The sequence below is a fragment of the Taudactylus pleione genome, unplaced genomic scaffold, assembly GCF_031769625.1.
Source record: "Taudactylus pleione unplaced genomic scaffold, aTauple2 ptg000314l, whole genome shotgun sequence".
NCBI classification, from domain to species: Eukaryota; Metazoa; Chordata; class Amphibia; order Anura; family Myobatrachidae; genus Taudactylus; species Taudactylus pleione.
Genome location: NW_028284715.1, coordinates 8,363,868 through 8,381,225, shown reverse-complemented (window position 1 = coordinate 8,381,225; position 17,358 = coordinate 8,363,868). Strand labels below are relative to the sequence as shown.

At 48.6% G+C, this 17,358-nt stretch overlaps 1 protein-coding gene and 1 non-coding gene across 3 annotated transcripts in view; both read right to left on the bottom strand.

The window, feature by feature from the left end:
* The window catches only part of UBR5 (ubiquitin protein ligase E3 component n-recognin 5), a 162,981-nt gene that overhangs the window by 70,633 nt on the left and 74,990 nt on the right, over positions 1-17,358 (bottom strand). For both annotated transcript variants that reach the window (XM_088442666.1, XM_088442667.1), the window contains 8 exons: positions 14,148-14,345; positions 13,542-13,752; positions 13,262-13,388; positions 12,819-12,967; positions 12,625-12,720; positions 12,377-12,500; positions 7,895-7,992; positions 7,639-7,787 (listed from right to left, as the gene is read on the bottom strand). In XM_088442666.1, coding sequence (XP_088298792.1) covers positions 7,639-7,787; positions 7,895-7,992; positions 12,377-12,500; positions 12,625-12,720; positions 12,819-12,967; positions 13,262-13,388; positions 13,542-13,752; positions 14,148-14,345 — 1,152 coding nt within the window. The remainder of the gene's footprint in view (positions 1-7,638; positions 7,788-7,894; positions 7,993-12,376; positions 12,501-12,624; positions 12,721-12,818; positions 12,968-13,261; positions 13,389-13,541; positions 13,753-14,147; positions 14,346-17,358) is intronic.
* Positions 4,992-5,106, bottom strand: LOC148510631 (U5 spliceosomal RNA). Its single transcript, XR_015869388.1, has one exon. It is a non-coding gene; the product is annotated as a U5 spliceosomal RNA (small nuclear RNA).

Here is a 17,358-nt window from a genome sequence, read left to right as displayed (position 1 = left end):
ATATGTGCTGGCACCTATATAAGCCTACAGCACCTGGTATTCCCAGGTGGTCTCCCATCGAAGTACTAACCAGGCCTGACCCTGCTTAGCTTCCAAAAACAGACGAGATAGAGCGTGTTCAGGGTTATGAGGCATAAGCCTGGGGATGGGACGCAATAATGTGCTAACCCTGGTTACGGGTAAGCTATAACCATAAGTTTTGGCCCCAGCAACCCGAACAATGACTAGTACAAGTACTATACATACTATATATCTTTAATTAGGTTAAGCCAGGTGCCCTTTATAGAACCAAGGGGAAGCCATGACAGGGGGTAACACCCGTTGCTTGCAAACTCCACACAGCTAGGACCACGGTGGGAAGAGAACCCACGACCTCACTGCTGCGAGGCAGCAACGCTAACCACTACACTGTCTGGCAAAATGGCGGGACCGTGTCCCGTCAGCACAGCGTATTTAGCTGGGAATACTCCTGTCATACAGTGACGGACATCCTATTATTTACTGAAGCACTCCCAAAAAGGGAGGGGTCTCGTAGGAAACCAGTGCTAAAGCACTCCCTGCTGCAGGTAGTGCACTGAGCTATACTGCTTGTGTGCAGGTAGATACTGCTGCCCATAATAGGGAAGCAGGGGCACTGTTGCAGTCGCTGGACTGTATGCATTCCTGAATTACCACACTGTGTGAGCCACTGATATACTCCAGTCAACACAGCGCTACTTGCCCCCGCAGTAGAACCGCATAAAAGCGGAGTAGTTGAAGGTCCAGCCAATGCCGATAACACGGGAGGAGCGATCATGGCTCCTACACAAGCGAGGGGGGCTTAATCATCATTTGGAGGAGCGGGCATGTAAAGTTGCTCAGCACAGCCAGGAACTGCGTAACGCAGCGTCTCCTCCTGTTAATAGATGAGAGCTGCTAATCGCTAAGGCAGTGCTGTATTATGCCTAGCCCGAATACTGAAATGGAGGGCCCAGGTCTGTAGCGCGTGGAGTGCGCGCCACCGGAAAGCCTTCTCCCTGTACAAGCACTGCAACAGCGCCCGCACCTCCCTGCAAGTGACAACGCAGCATACAGGGCGGGAGGGTGCGCGGTGCAACGCAGACCTCACCGCTGTCAGCCTACTAACAGCCATGCTGGGGAAGGGGCAGGAGACCCGGACTCTGCCGATTTCAGCTATGGCAGGTCCTGTCTTCCAGCCTCTCTCCTGAGCAGAGGGGGCGGGGGGGGTGTCAGCGCTTGCCCATCTGTGTTGGAACTGACTGCTGGCATTGCTCAGGCAGGATGTTCCAGAGCGTTGAACAGGGAAGCGCCATTATTACAGTGAGCCGCTTACTAACCTCAGGGATGCTGCTGCAGTGCAGACTACATGAGGGGGGATCCCGTACAAAGGCGCAGCTGTGCTCATTAGCTCTAACCGCAGCGTGGCACGCGCTGTCCTTGAGCCCAGCTTTAGGCCTTGGCCGGGTCGCCGCTAAGCCCCGCCCCCAACGCCACATTAATGGCGGTAAATCAACCCCGTCCCGCTAACGGGGACTCTGCACTACAAGCGCTGTTATTTTCCAGCCTCTCTCTCTAGGCAGGCATAGCGCTGTGAGAGCCAGCGTCGGTGCTTCTTCAAATAAGCACCGGCACAGCAACCAACCGCTAAGAGCGCTGTACTGCGCTCTACAGCGGCTAATGAGCATAAGCCAGCGCCGGTGCTTTCATACAAGCACCAGCGCGGCAACTTAGAGCCGCGTTGAGCGGCTCCTTAAGCCCCGCCCCAGCCTCGTTATGCAGGGCTATAATAGCGGGGCTGCAGACTCCCGTTATGGTAGCAGTGGGACGCAGCAGTCTTGCTTTATCCATCCCCTCATTTAAATAGGAGAGGGGGAACAGTGGCTAGGATAAGCCAGAGACCCGGACGCTGACTGCCGAGTGCAGCAGCGGGTCTCATCAGCAGCTCCGACACTGCCTGTTTACTGGCAGGGGAAGGAGGCTGTGTAACAGCCGCGCAGCGCGCGCTGTCCTGAGCCCAGCATTTTCGCCCACCACTCCAGCTAGTCAGGAGTGGTGGGATATACTTACGGGCTGTTGCGGCCGGGATGCTGGGCTGAGGGGGCGGCGAGGAACCCGGACACATGCCGGTGTCAGCAGTGGCGGGTCCTCGCAGGGTCCGATGACTCCATCTGCTGGTGCCCCCTCCTCAGGGTCACCGGACACAGGCTGCAGTAGCCGTGTGGTGCCCTCCCGGCGGCTCCCCCGTAGCAGGCAGACTGTCACAGCAAGCAGTCTGCCTGTCCTCAATGCTTGAAAAATAAAAAATATGAAAAAGGCTGGAGACAGCCAGATGTGCGACCGGCTCTCTCGGGCACATTCTAAAAACTGGGGCTGATGGGGCATAGAGGGGGAGGAGCCAGTCACACTTTTAAATTATTTAAAGTGCCAAGCTCTGCTCTACCACCGTCTATACCCCACTGTCTTGAACTCCAGTGTCCCCTAGTGGATGAAGGAGAAAAAAAAGGAATCAGCATGGCGAGGTCAATTAATGTTCAGACATAATTGCAATTTCCAGAGCTGCTAGTAACATTTATAAGCATGTATTCAGCATTTACAAGAAAACTTCAAACTGGAGGCTATTTGTGGAGCAAACAATTTTGTATATGCCAACCAGAGTTCTGTCTGCAAGTCTAATATAGCTAACTGTAATACAGGACAAATTATTCTAAAATCTAGGAGCCAGGATGAAATTGTAGGAGCCAGACCACCTCCCCCCCAACAAAAAGTTACCGGCATGAGCAAGGAGCACAGGCTCTGTGTGTTATGCAACTGTTATAAACACTATACTAGTCCACAAAATGGTCAGTTGAGTGGATACAGTAACATGGAGGCCCCCTCACTGCTCTGCACAGCTCCCCTGCTCCACCCCCCACCCTCCAGTAATAACGGACCACATTTCACATAAAACAATGGTGCCAGAAAGTACAACAAAACCCTCACTCCCCTCATGGCCACACCACTATCCATCTGAAGCCGTTCCGCAATCCCTGGCCATGCATAGACCCTACGATCGGAGAGCTCTATGCAGCTGGAGATAGGAGACAGTAGACAGCCGGGACATACAGGGATCAGCGTAGACTGGGACACACAACAAGGATCAGAGCAGGCCAGGATGGAGAGTCGTCGTCAGTGCAGGCCAGGACGGACAGAGGCACAGCAGTCACCGCAGACGGCACTCAGCACATGCACTCCTGTGCATGATATGAACACTGCAATACTATAAGCAGGAATCTCCACCAGAGCTGATGAGGATCTGCTTCCTCCCTCACTGCAAAATTGGGTAGCCAGGCAGTAAAATCTTGTAACCACTGCGACATGGCCCCCGGGATTTGTCGAGCCCTGCTGCAATACCCATGTTTTTGGCTGAGAAAATGGTTACATGGAGTAGCCCAGGACTCCATGCACTGCTGCCCTTACTGGAGGAAGTGAAATTTGAAGCCACTCAAGAGTTTAGCACAGGCGGTTTAATGGTTAGCATTACTGCCTCACAGCACTGAGGTCGTGGGTTTGATTCCCAACTACGGCCCTAACTGTGTGGAGTTTGTATATTCTCCCTGTGCTTGCGTGGGTTTCCTCCAGGTGCTCAGTTTTCCTCCAACACTCCCAAAATATACTAGTAGGTTAAATGGGTCCCAACAAAATAACCCTAGTGTGTAAGCATGTAGTAGGGAGTATAGATTGTGAGCTCCACTGGGGCAGGGACTGATGTGAATGGACAAATATTCTCTGTAAAGCGCTGTGGAATGTGCGTGCTATATAAATAACTGGTAATAAACAAACAAGCTCACAATACAGAGTGAGCAGAATTTACTAAGCAGCGGCTTCTGTAAGCGGCGGGTTGCAGGTACATATTTAAAACGGCCCCCAGAATCAGGGTAAAGCCCGGCGTGCTTTACACTGACTCAGAGTGCAGTTTAAAATATTCACTTGCAAGCCGCCAGAAAGTGGAAACAAGGCTACATATACAAGCCCCCTGAATACGCCAAACTTTTTACCCCCCCAAAAAAAGGTCTGAATCAAAAAGTGGTGCACGGATTTTCTAAAAACAGGATTTTGGTACTTACCGATAAATCCCTTTCTCCGATTCCACAGGGGACACTGGAGTTCAAGACAGTGGGGTATAGACGGTGGTAGAGCAGAGCCTGGCACTTTAAATAATTCTGAAGTGTGACTGGCTCCTCCCCCTCTATGCCCCATCAGCCCCAGTTTAAGAACTGAGCCCGAGAGGAGACGTAGACAATAGGAAAATGAGGAGAAGGAGAAGACCACAGAACGGAACAATACCGACTGAAGAAGAACAGGTGTAAAGCGGAGTTATAGAACAAACTACCAGATCAGGAGAGTCCAGCCTCCCATCGCAGCATCCTCTTTAAATATACTAGGTATCAGACATAAAACTGATAAGAACATATCCTACCCCTGCTTTAGTGGTAAGGATAAGAAGCAATATATATATATATATATATATATATATATAATAATATATACATATACACACACACATACATCTGTATATACACACACACACATATATATACTTAACACATACATAAATCCCTACATGCCTACGCGTACCTACATACAAGATTAGTAGGTGGCGATATAATTTGAAAAATATAACACGGGCAATAGTTAGAAGGAACTGAGCCCCAGGTCTAAACGCAGGGTTAGTACAAAATACAAGTATATACATACATGTGGCTTACCTCCACACAGGGAGACTACTCATGTGCCGCGCGTGGACGTCATTCTGCTACGGTGTTGGGGCAGGAAATGTTAGCAACGTACTATCCCAGACTGATTGCGATCCTGGGACTCTTCCGTTACCGGTGTACTCGCTTTATCAGGTGTGCCCTTCTGGCTCCAGATGATGGAAATCAAAAGATGACCTCAGTGATGTGAGACAGCAATGCCAACCACTACAACGGCCATACGTTACTTCTTGTGTGTGCAGCCCAGCAGCTGCCGGGCATCAAAAAATTACATGAAACTCATGATTGTTCCTCTCCACGGAAATCTTAAGTAAAAGGCGAAAGATTTATTCGATCTGAAGAGAAACCACAGTATAAGGGAATAAATAAGATATAAATCCCTATAGATGCACAGATGCATACCTTCTAAGGTAAGCACCGAAGGCTGTTGAGATTTAACATATGTGCAGCCACATATGTGCATGAGAAGAGTACGGCTCATTCTTAAGGCGAGCCAATGTGAGGCATAAGCCTGGGGATGGGACGCACCCTTGTGCTAACCTTGGGTTAAAGATATGCAATAACCGTCATTTCTGGCAGCAGCCAGAACAGTGGCCCCAACTATTTAGGCAGAGTGATCTCTGGCAGCTATAGATGCAAGAAACACACTGCATTATTCTGTTACACATCAAGCATATTTGCCCCAGATGTTCAATGTAATAAGCCTGTCGCACCTGGTATACCCAGGCGGTCTCCCATCCAAGTACTAACCAGGCCTGGCGCTGCTTAGCGTCCAAGATCAGACGAGATCGGGCGTGTGGCCGTAGGCGCTGATAGATATGTGGTGGGCAAAGTGGCATGGACACAACCTCTATATTAGGCTGTGGCATGTTCCTCCCCGTGCTTCAGGGTGCCTGGGACCCGGACACTCACTCTATAATAGTGGCGGCGGGTTTTTTTTTTTTTTTTTTTTTTTTTTTTATTATATAATATTAAACCAGTACACTGCCCAGTTCCGTAGGGGAACTACTTGCAATATAACCGAGATGAGGCAGAGCCAGATCTCTATAAGGACTGCAGGTTAAAGTACAAACTCCACAGTTGTGCCGTTAAACCTAATAAGACCAGGTGCTGTAGGCTTAAGGAAAGAAAAAAACGGTAGAGGCCATATGCAAGCACAGGGAGAACATACAAACTCCAAACAGCTAGGGCGTACTGGGAATAAAACCCACAACCCTGTTAAGGGTTGCACCCCCCACACAACTCCAGAGTGAGGATGCAGGTGATGCTGGCAATAAGCCCCGGCTCCTTTTAAGGCAGGTGCATATGCTAATAATACTCCTGGAGTATGGCGGCATCTGTGCAAGCCAGCATGAAGTAGACTCTGCCCCTACTATAATAAGCGGGCGGGGCGCAAACAATGTATAGCAGGCATAAAGCGAGTGGTGGAGCGGGAATGAAATAGACAGCGCCGGTGCAATCTTCATACAAGCACCGGCGCCGCAACCCGCAGCCGAGAGCGCTGTGAATAACAGCCTCGCTCCCTGGCGGCTGTGTGCAGAAGCCAGCGCTCCTACAAGCACCAGCGCGGCAGGGAACAGCCGCGCTGAGTAGCTCCCTAAGCCCCGCCAATTGGTGCTATGTAGACTCCCTTATGGGAGTAGCGGGGCGCGGCAGGCTCCCTCCTCGTGGGGATAGAGCAGAGGGAAGATTCGGCTCTCGTGAGAGCAGCAAACAGAGCGCTGTCAGGCTCTATAAAGTAAGACAGCGCTCATCGTGCAGGGATCAGGCATGCTGCTAGGCAGCAACATTACAGACTGTCTGAACAGTCTCCCTGTACTGGTATCCGCGCTCTATGCGCGGTAGCTCCGCCCCTTGTAATAACGCTAGCGGCGTTACAGGATTCCAGGAGGGGATATACTACAGTATATGCCACATGAGCCTGGGAGGGGGCGGAGGGGCCGCAGATTAAACTCCGTTTCCCATAAGGGGAACAGAGCTATACTTACCACTGCTGGCATCAGGGCTGCGGCTAGGCATTCGGAAGCACGGACACAGCCTCTATATTAAGCTGTGGCGTGTCCTCCCTGAGCTACTGCCAGGGTGCCTGGGACTCCGACACACACTCTTTTTTTAGTGGTGGCGGGTCACCTGATGCCTCCATGTAGCAGGCTGACAGACGCAGTACTCTGTCAGCCTGTCCTCAATGCTTTGTGAAAGCTAGAAATTAAAATAAAGGAAAATAAAAGAAAAAATACTAAGAGTGGGCTGGAGCTCAGCCCTATGTGACCGGCTCTCTCGGGCACATTCTAAAAACTGGGGCTGATGGGGCATAGAGGGGGAGGAGCCAGTCACACTTCAGAATTATTTAAAGTGCCAGGCTCTGCTCTACCACCGTCTATACCCCACTGTCTTGAACTCCAGTGTCCCCTAGTGGATGAAGGAGAAATTGTATTAAGCAGCTCATAGTGGAATCCCCCATCTAAAATCAATCTTCCAACATTTTACTAACTTTGGACTCCTAACTTTTAGATAAGTTTGCCCAGACCTGCCTTGCTGTATTTAGATTTGAATCTTTCCCAGGCAAACACAATACAGTTAGAAAGCCGAGCATTCTGTAAATTATGTAGGCTTTTTAAACATGGCAGCACTTATACAGGCCCAGTTGGGGTAAAAGCTAGATTGTGTATTGTGTGATATGACTTGAAAGAAAATGCACTAAAATTGGAAAAAATATTCTATTTTAGTATTTTGACACCAATCATAAGTCAGGGGGAAATATTTAACACAGCATTCTGATTAAGGACATAGAAATTTACATTCACTGAACACTCTGCAATAACTGAAAATAAATAGTCACAGCCACAAAGAGGAGATTCACTGATAAAGTATGAAAGTGTTTTCATACCTGGTTGATGTGCTCCGCTCCTGTCCATGTAAAGCTGCAGGTATCGTTACAACAGAGCACATACAGAGGGGAGTCATCTGCGTTGGTACCAGGGGGGCAAACCATTGTCTTGAACACATCCTCTTCCTTCTCATTCGCGTTGGCTTCAGCTAGAAATCACACATTGGTTTGTTGAGGTGCTAAAGCAGGTCCAGTCACATTTCAGTATAAAACCAAGCCCTCAAATGCACACGATCCATAGTTCTACACTACTCACCTTTGGCAATTTTCTGTGCAGTTTCCAGAATGGTTATAGCAGCAGGGTAAGCTCTTCCACTGACAGCAGACATGAAAGGGGTCATACCTCTGGCATCCCTGGGGAGGGTGGGGATAAATAATATAAGGTATAAAAAGTGAAAACTTCTTATTTACCATACATCTAGGAACAAGACTGGAGACGTTAGAAGCCCCATCCTCTAATATGAGATTGTCTTGAATATAGCAAGCAATGTTGGGGAGAATCCCCCTCCCCTTCCCTCCCTTATCCCTGGACTCAATGATTTTTCTTTGGTGTAGGGGGGTTAAAATCTGATGATCATACTGATCAGACATTAAAGGGCCATATTTAGTTTTGCACCCGCAGAAAAAAAAAAAATTTCACCTGCCCGACTCTCCGCCTAAATCGCGTGTTTTGAATGTGGAAACTTATCGTGCGCGCCCCTGCTATTCGCCATATTCAATTCCAAATCACGCGAAAACAGCAAGCCGCAGAAGTCGGAACAGGCGGAAAGTGCTGTCAGAAATGGGGAAATCGTACGCAAAACCCGGCTGGAACTGAATACGGAGATAAGTTTCCGACATGCGAAAAGCCCCGATCCGCAAGACTTTTCCACGGATCTCGGCTTTTCACGTCTAATCGAATATGACCCTAAGTTCAAATAGAGGAACACTCTCATTTGGAGGAGTGCGCCATCTTACTACATTGTACAGTAGAGTAGGTAGAGGGATTTTAACAAATAAAAAATGTGAGGGGAGTGACCAAGTGATTTCAGCAGGCATGTGCGCGATCACATCACTTCCCGGATACCCACGGCCAGCAGTCCCAGCCGGTCTCCTGGACTGTTGAAGTTGGTAATTTTTTCGCTGCCATAATGTATTTGCAGAGGACAAGCCGCACTTGTCCTCTGCAGCAAAGGTGTTAAACACAGTTAATCTTCCCCTTCTTTATATGCCCTACCTCTGTTAATACTCTCTGCCAGTGTCTACACCTTCAAACATAATTAACTGCTTATTACTCAACTCCTCTGATCCCCCCACCCTCTCTCAGTTCACCATCCTTTACCCCTTGCTCGTAGGCTGTAAGGCCTTACGGGCATGGCACTCTTTCCTTGTACTCTGCTCCTTCTTCCAATCTCCCTCGTTTCCCACAGATGTCTCCAATTCTGGGCCTGATTAATCATGGAACGCAACTGCAACAGCATACGCAGATCAGTCGATGGGGCGTACTGTGCATGCATCCCAGAGCATGAGTTACTCACGCAGAAAGCAAGCCATGGCAGAGTAAGTGATGGAAGGTCAGCGTTTGGGGGTGGTGACGGGGGAGTGGTCGGAGAAACGCAGGCGTGTGTCCGTTTGAACGCTATTGCATGGATGTGCATAAATTAGCCACTGTGACAGCATAAGCAGCTTGAGTACTCACTGTGTACAACGAGGTTAGCGATTTCAGACATGCAGTAAATGTGTGTGAGGGGCCAATGTTACCGATGTATTCGCAGGTTTGCAAGGTATTACAGATGTGAGATAGCTTTAGTAGGTGTTTCTATGCTGGCCGTGCAGCAGCATTCATTAGCATATTGTCTCAGCAGACCTCCGTGCGTAATCGCAGCTGCAATCACAATAGTGATCCATAGAGTTAACAGACAGAGGGCCTGTTTCACTGTCTGTACAGGGTCGTCGAATACTGTTCTGCTTCCCACTCTCGCACCCTTCCCCCATCAGAAAGTTCAATGCCGCCTCTAGTCATTGTGAGTCTATTTATACCCTACTTCCCCTACTCATTTACTTTTACATTGCATTGGAAATTATAATTATCTGAAGTAAACTGCTTGCTTATCATCTTACTAGCTGCTGCCTGCGGCTTCGTCCCACGATGAAATCGCTTATGCCAACATTTTTATATGAGGTGTTCTAGTTGAACTGCTTTGCATAGGTGCGCAGTCGCGGGAGTGGCCCATCTGATCAGCAGAGCTATACAGACTGGTGGCAGCAGCACCTTCACCCACACCAATGTCACTGTGTGCCCTGTTCACCCACCACTCACACCAATGTCACTGTGTGCCCTGTGCACACACTGCTATATAACCCTCACCCACCACTCACACCAATGTCACTGTGTGCCCTGTGCACAGACTGCTATGTAACCTACCTATTCACCCACCACTCACACCAATGTCACTGTGTGCCCTGTGCACAGACTGCTATGTAACCTCTCCTATTCACCCACCTCTCACGCCAATGTCACTGTGTGCCCTGTGCACAGACTGCTATGTAACCTACCTATTCACCCACCACTCACACCAATGTCACTGTGTGCCCTGTGCACAGACTGCTATGTAACCTCTCCTATTCACCCACCACTCACACCAATGACACTGTGTGCCTTATGAAGAGGCTGCTATGTAGCCTTTCCTATTCACGTAAAGGTGGGCCCAAATCTCAATTTCCATACATCTGACTGTTTTATATCCCCCTATTCCACAGTTTACCTAGCAATAAAGGACTTGTGACCTTAGTAGAGTCACTTTTATGTCTGACCAACATAATAAACACATCAATTAAAAGTGTGGTTAAAAAAAGCTCCTCGAGACATGAGAGATCTTAGACCATTTTATACAGTAAATTATAAATTGGGTCACTACTGCACGACAAAATACATTTTGGGTACGGCTGTTTTGCATAATGTGAATTATGGGCACTATTATGTGGCTTAACATGATCTGTGGATACTACTGTGTGGCATAACATGAATTGATGGCATAATCAGAATTGTTTGCATTACTGTGTAGCAAAATGTGAACTAGGGCATTGTATTTCAGTACAAATAATGTAACATTGACGTATAATGATTAATTTATACTTCAACTATAGCGACGCCAACAACATTTTGCCCTTCAAAATTAAATGTGCCCTCCTCAGTGACCAGCATCCTGCCCAAAAAATCTGAGTGAATACTATTACTGATATTTGTGTGAGTAGTTTATGCACAGTATGTATATTCAGGAACTAGTATTTTTGGACAGACATTTCCTGAGTCGCTAGCCAGAGTGACTGCCATATAAATCGCATTCCCTCTGTATCTCCCCCCTTCCCCTCTCATGTGTCCCTCTCCCACCTCCTCCCCCTCTCATGTGTCCCTCTCCCACCTCCTCCCCCTCTCATGTGTCCCTCTCCCACCTCCTTCCCCTCTCATGTGTCCCTCTCCCACCTCCTCCCCCTCTCATGTGTCCCTCTCCCACCTCCTCCCCCTCTCATGTGTCCCTCTCCCACCTCCCCCTCTCGTGTCCCTCTCCCACCTCCCCCTCTCGTGTCCCTCTCCCACCTCCCCCTCTCGTGTCCCTCTCCCACCTCCCCCTCTCGTGTCCCTCTCCTCCACCCCATGTATCCCTCCCTCCACCACCCCTATTCCCCTCTCGTGTCCCTGTCCTCTCCCCCCCACCCTCTCTCGCTCATGTCCCTCTCCCTCTCATGTGTCCCTCCTCCCACTCTCATGGTGACCCCTGAGTTTTTTCTCCTTCGTGTCCCCTGTCCCCCTCTCATGGTGACCCAAGTCCCTTCTTCCTCCTCTCTCTCGTGTCCTTTATCCCCCCCTCTCTCGTGTCCCTTCCCTCACCCTCTCTAATGTGCCTCCCCCCCTTTCCCCTCTCTGTGTCCCTTTCCCCCTTCTCTCTGCGTGTGTGTCCTCCCCGTTCTCTCATGTGTCCTCCTTCTAAACTCGAATGCTGTGTGACCGGATCATGTACCTCTACAATATGGCTAAACCGATTGATACATGAGCATAAGTGCTATGCATTGACAAATTCCTATTTCTCTACAGATTGTAAGTGAAAGCTTGCAAGCAGGGCCCTCTTACCCCAGTCTATTACCCAGTTTTGTGGCTACGGTTTTGTTCTTAAATGTAAAGGAACTACGGCATATATGTTAGCACTACAGAAGTAAAGGTGCGTACACACTAGGCGATATTTTGGACGACGCAACGATAACGATATCGTTATTGTTCAGTCGTCCAAAATATCTTCAGTTTTTGCGCAAAAACGATTAACAATAACGACCATCGACCAGGGATGCGCACTACCGCTGGATGTTTGTCTTTGCCGTTCATCGTCCGAACATGCAGGCCAACCTGACGATATTTTCAGGTTGTTGCATGTTCGGGAATGAGGGAGGCAGCCCGGCACTGAACAATATCGTTCAGTGTTTGTGCTCAGTGTCGTTAACGACACTGAGCACATCCCTGCCGGGGACACACTAGACGATGTCGCTCATGGAACAAATCATCTAGTGTGTACGCACCTTAACTGTTAGTAAAAAAAAAAAAAAAAGAAGGACGGACGGACGTTAATGTAAAGTTTACTCTTCAGTGCCAAAAAAACCTGCAGCGTTACACGCCAAATCCACCGATTCAAACAGGGAACAAACTACTACAAATCATCAACATCAATGAAACCAAGAACTTCATATGCAGAAATATAAGGGGACATACTTGGCAGAGAGGAGGTCTCGAAGGTACGGCTGCAAAACTATGCTATTGCACAGTAGCCTCAGAATAAAATGAGCATTAGCTTTCCGATCTTTAGACTCCACCACGGAAGGCTCAGAAGAAGGACCTAAAACAAGGAGTTCAGTGTAAGAGGCTACCAAGAGAAGAAACCAACTCCACACTAATTATAAAGCCCAAGTACAACCTCAACATTGTTTGAAAAGCTTATGTCGATGTAAAAGCAGTTTTACCTGGTATGGTTGATGTACTAGGCCCTTGACCTGTACCAGTGGATGCTGTAGTAAGGGAACCTACTGCGGGAGCCAGGATAAAATCTATATCACCATCTGTTAGAAATAAGAAGAGTGACGTTCACATACATAAGCCGACCAGTCAGTAGTAGCCGCACATGTCTAATGATTATGGTTTATTTAACGTCGCTCACCTGGATCCATAGCAGGTGGATCTGGCACCCAGCTAGGAGGAGCTATAGGAGGAGAAACTGGATCCTGGTGATCACTTGAAGCTCCAGCTTCATGTCTCCCCAATCCTGCTGCCCGAAGAGACCGCCTCATCATCTCTCGAAGTCTCAAGCTGAAAACGAAAATAAGTCATCCTTCAGGAAAATATTTGCTGGTTACGTACAGTGTTTGCCCAACAGGGCTTCACAATACATGTGGGTCATTTAGAGTAGAGTAATACTCACAACATTGACATCTAGAACGCCACAAAGGACAAAGTAAAGTTTAAAGTATTGCTTACAAGTTGCCAACAAGCTCAAACTGTCAGACAAGCGATCCCTCAGTAGGAACAAGACACATCGGACACAGAGGAGGAGGGACTTTGCCTAATCTCGTGAGAAAAATGCAGCATAAACTGCACATTTACCTCCGGCTGCTGGAGGACCCGGCCCGATTTCCGGGACCATTACTAGACACCACAGAGATGGCATTGGCTATGGCTTCGACAGCAGAGAGTCTCTCAGCAAACGTGTTCCTCTCAGAGCGCTCTGCTTCTGAAACAAAGAGAATAATCATTTGTGTTTTTTTCCCAAGCGTTGCTCCTAAGAGTGTTCATTCACCAGAAGCGGACGATTCCTAAGTAACCCATGGCAATGCAGGAGTAAACCGCAAAGCACTTACATTGTTCCCACGCGTTTTACGCTTACCTTCCTCTTCTTTAGTCTCCTTGTTGCTGGTGGGAAAGCAGACTGACACACAGGCATGTAGGATGTTGCGATTGCCGTCACACCGGTGGCCGAGAAAGGTCTGCAGCATCTGGGTGTTTTGATCAAGAACTACACCCTGTTCCAGGTTCATCAGATACTGTCTGCAGGCCTCATAGTCACAGCGTAAGATGTGCTGCATAAGGGTTTGTTTCTAAATGCAGATAACACACATAATAACCATATAATATATAGGCTTCTATGGTGCCAAAGACTGGTTTATTCTCTAGACGAGAAAATTGAGAACGATTACGACATCGTAATCGTTCCATCGCTCATTAATCGTGAGGTAAAAAGTCGAAAACGACCAGCGATGTGCGTTCCCTGCATTTGTCATCAATGTTGTAATCTTACAGTCGTTCCACTCTCGTGTAGTGGATACGCACATTTAGATCATGTAATCACTGTAACCACAACAGCTGCTGACATTACAGTACATCTCCTACAATACTGATTTAAACACCAGCTAGCATTAACCATTTTAATTCCATAAATCAAGAGACTTCAAAATTGACTATTAACTGTTGTTAACTATTAACATATTCATACCTCAACAGCCATTATAATAATGGCAGCCTTCTTCTTGATTGTAGAGTTTGCAGGGAGATTAGCCAAGGAGTGCACACCCATACCCAGGCTGCTGATTGGAGGAAGATCCAGCCAATCAGGGTCTCTAATACCTCCCATACAATCCTTAGCCATGGGATAAATGGTGCCATTTCCATCTCTAAGAATAATGGGCGACTCCTGCAACAAAACAAATTATAGTATATGTGAAATTGGGCTGGATTTTTCAATCATACTTATTATTGCTCCATTGCCATACTAAATACTTCTTTACACAGAGTCCATGGGGTGGGGGTGGGGATACGGGACGGGACAGGGTATAGTGGGAGCAGGAGTCCTGGGCACCAACAGTTAAATCTACTCCCAACAACAAGAGCTCCTCCTTCCCTATATCCCACCCTCAAACTACAGAGCCAGTTCCCTTAACAAGCCCAAGGACAGGGAGAAGAAGGAAAAGAGGAGGGAACTGGCACACGTACAAACCAGGCACAGAATTTGCTGCTCAGCAAGGAACCGGACCAGATAAAACCAGCCGGATGACAGGCAGGTAAGGATTTTTACAGGTAAGTTACAAATATATCTTTCCTCCATGGGCGACACTGAGAACCCTGGGAGGTCCTAAAGCTGTGCCCTAAAGGGAGGGAACGCTCTTGTGCTACGCTAAAAGCCCTATGCTCAAAACCAGCATCAGTGGAGGCGCAGGTGTCAAAGCCGTAGAACTTGAAAAAAACAAGAGATATGGTAAGAACTTACCTTTGTTATCTCTGTTTCTACGAAGTCCATAGGGTCCACAGGGTTGACCTTGGGGTATAGGTTGGGAACCAAATCCGGGCACCACGCAGTTAAAGCTTTTAGCTCCCAGGATGCACTGGGTCCACTCTCCCTATAACCCCACCCCCAAGCCAGAGGCACCTCAGTTTGTAAGTATCCAAAGGCCGGAGGAGGAGAGAAAAAGAGAGAGAAAACTGGAACACTCAATAACCATACTCACAGCAATAGGAGACGGAAAACCGGTGACCAGCCACACAGCCCATATGAAGCCAGGTGCGTCAGGGCGGGCGCCCTGTGGACCCTATGGACTTCGTAGAAACAGAGATAACAAAGGTAAGTTCTTACCATATCTCTTGTTTTCTACTTCAGGGTCCATAGGGGGTCCACAGGGTTGACCTTGGGGATGTCCCAAAGCAGTTCAACCAAGGGTGGGGACGCTCCTGTGCTGAGAGGAGAATCCGTCGCCAAAAAGGAAGCATCCTGAGAGGCAAAGGAAACCAATGCCTAGAACCTTAAAAAGGTGTGGACAGAAGACCACGTGGCCACCTAGTAAGGCAAAACAGCCGAGGCGCCACAGCGAGCCGCACACGAGGGTCACATGGCCCGAGAAAAAACAAGCATCAACAACAGGAAGGCCTACCCATGGGTAGGCCCCTGAGGAAGACCTACGAGGCCATCCAGCCAACATTTGGTTATAGGCCGGCCATCCTTTCCTGTGAAAACCAGAAATCTCAGACCACCAATAAGGAGTCCGATTTCCGTAAGGAACCTGAACGGATCACATAAATCCAAAGAGGCCAGACCACAGTCAATGAGGCCACACCAGCCGAGAGGACTGGGGACAGAATGGCCGTACCATAAGTTCCAGAATAATATGGAACCTGAAAACCACTAAGAAGAAACACAGGGCGAGAGCAACTCCCACCCTGACATGATGCCCTCCAGAAGAGGGAGCCACATGAGAACGCTCCCAATTCAGACACTCTCCTGGTTGATATAAACACCCTGAGAGAAAGAGAGAGCCTAAGCAATAGACCATGTAATGGCTATCACAACCAGCGGTTCCATTGACTGTCCCCGGAGGTAACGAAGAACCACTACTTACTCCCCAGGAGTCCCTAGGGAGGACAAATGGAGGCATAATCAAGAAAACACTCCAAAGGATGAACTGGATACCAGAGTGGAGCAATTCCATATCTTAACCATACTGACAGTGTAGAGATCCGCACTGTCAGGAAGACCAGGCCAAGTGTGAAACCCAAGCCAGCCGGAAGGAATGCCAGAATATCTGGAAATCCTGGACACCGGAGGATTGTATCGACAGGTACAATACCATAAGATTTATGGCTGCCACAGTTTGTGGTAGGTCCCAGCAAAAGCTGATCCATGTGCTCTAATCATTCCAACGATGACAAAGCCAGGGAAGCCGTAAGACCACTGTAAGGACACAGTCAAAGACAAACGACCCAGGTCCAAGGCAAAACCAAGGACCCCGAGACAACAGGTCCGGGCAGTGAAGCATCAGGGATGGAGTATCGATGTAGAGACTCCGAAGATCCAAGTACCCCTGACATCTGGGGCAATCAGGAGCCACCAGCAGGAAAGCATCTCCGTCTCGATTGAAAACACTTCCAAAGACCTCGAGGAAGAAGGGAGACCGGAGAACACAGGTACACAAAGTGGAGGGACCACTTCACCGACAAAGAGTCGCTGAAGGTTGCTTCAGAATCCCCAGAGCTGGACTGTAACACCATAGTGTGATAAAGTCAGAAGGCCATGAGGGTCACCTCAGGGGGGCCCCCCCTGCTCACCAGGAGATGAAACCTCTCTTGGGGAAGAGACTAGTCCCCGGGATGCACGTCGTGACGGCTGAGGACTCCCGCTTCCCAATGGAGAGCTCCTGAAATGAACGCTGCCGAGATGGTCGGGAGGAGACCCTCGGACTATGTCCGAATATGTGACATACCTGTCATTGCCACCCAACGAACAGTGTTGCTAAAAAGGAAGCCACTGTCCTGACCCTGTCGGACTGAACCTTTTCAGGTTCACCGGGAAACAAGGGCTATGCCAGAGTAAGTTAATTGACAGGGTGGAATCGACAGACGTCCAACTGCACTGAAAAGGATTCGATCCAGACACTGTCCCTAGCAAAGAAAACCCTGGACGAGATGGCCATAGCCACCCGGACAGGGACCGACTTGCCTCCGGAGAGAGCATCATCGTTTGAACAGTTATCCGACAGAAAAAACTCGTTCCATATGGAGATGAGCCAATTATGGAAAGGCCTGGAATGGAACTGAGCCCATTCCACCATGCATCCCAGAGTGTAAAGACATCTGTCGACTGCGCAGACAACCATGTACTCCTAATGGAAGAGAGGAGATTCCGTCTTACGCCAGAAGAATTCTCAGATTCTGAGAAT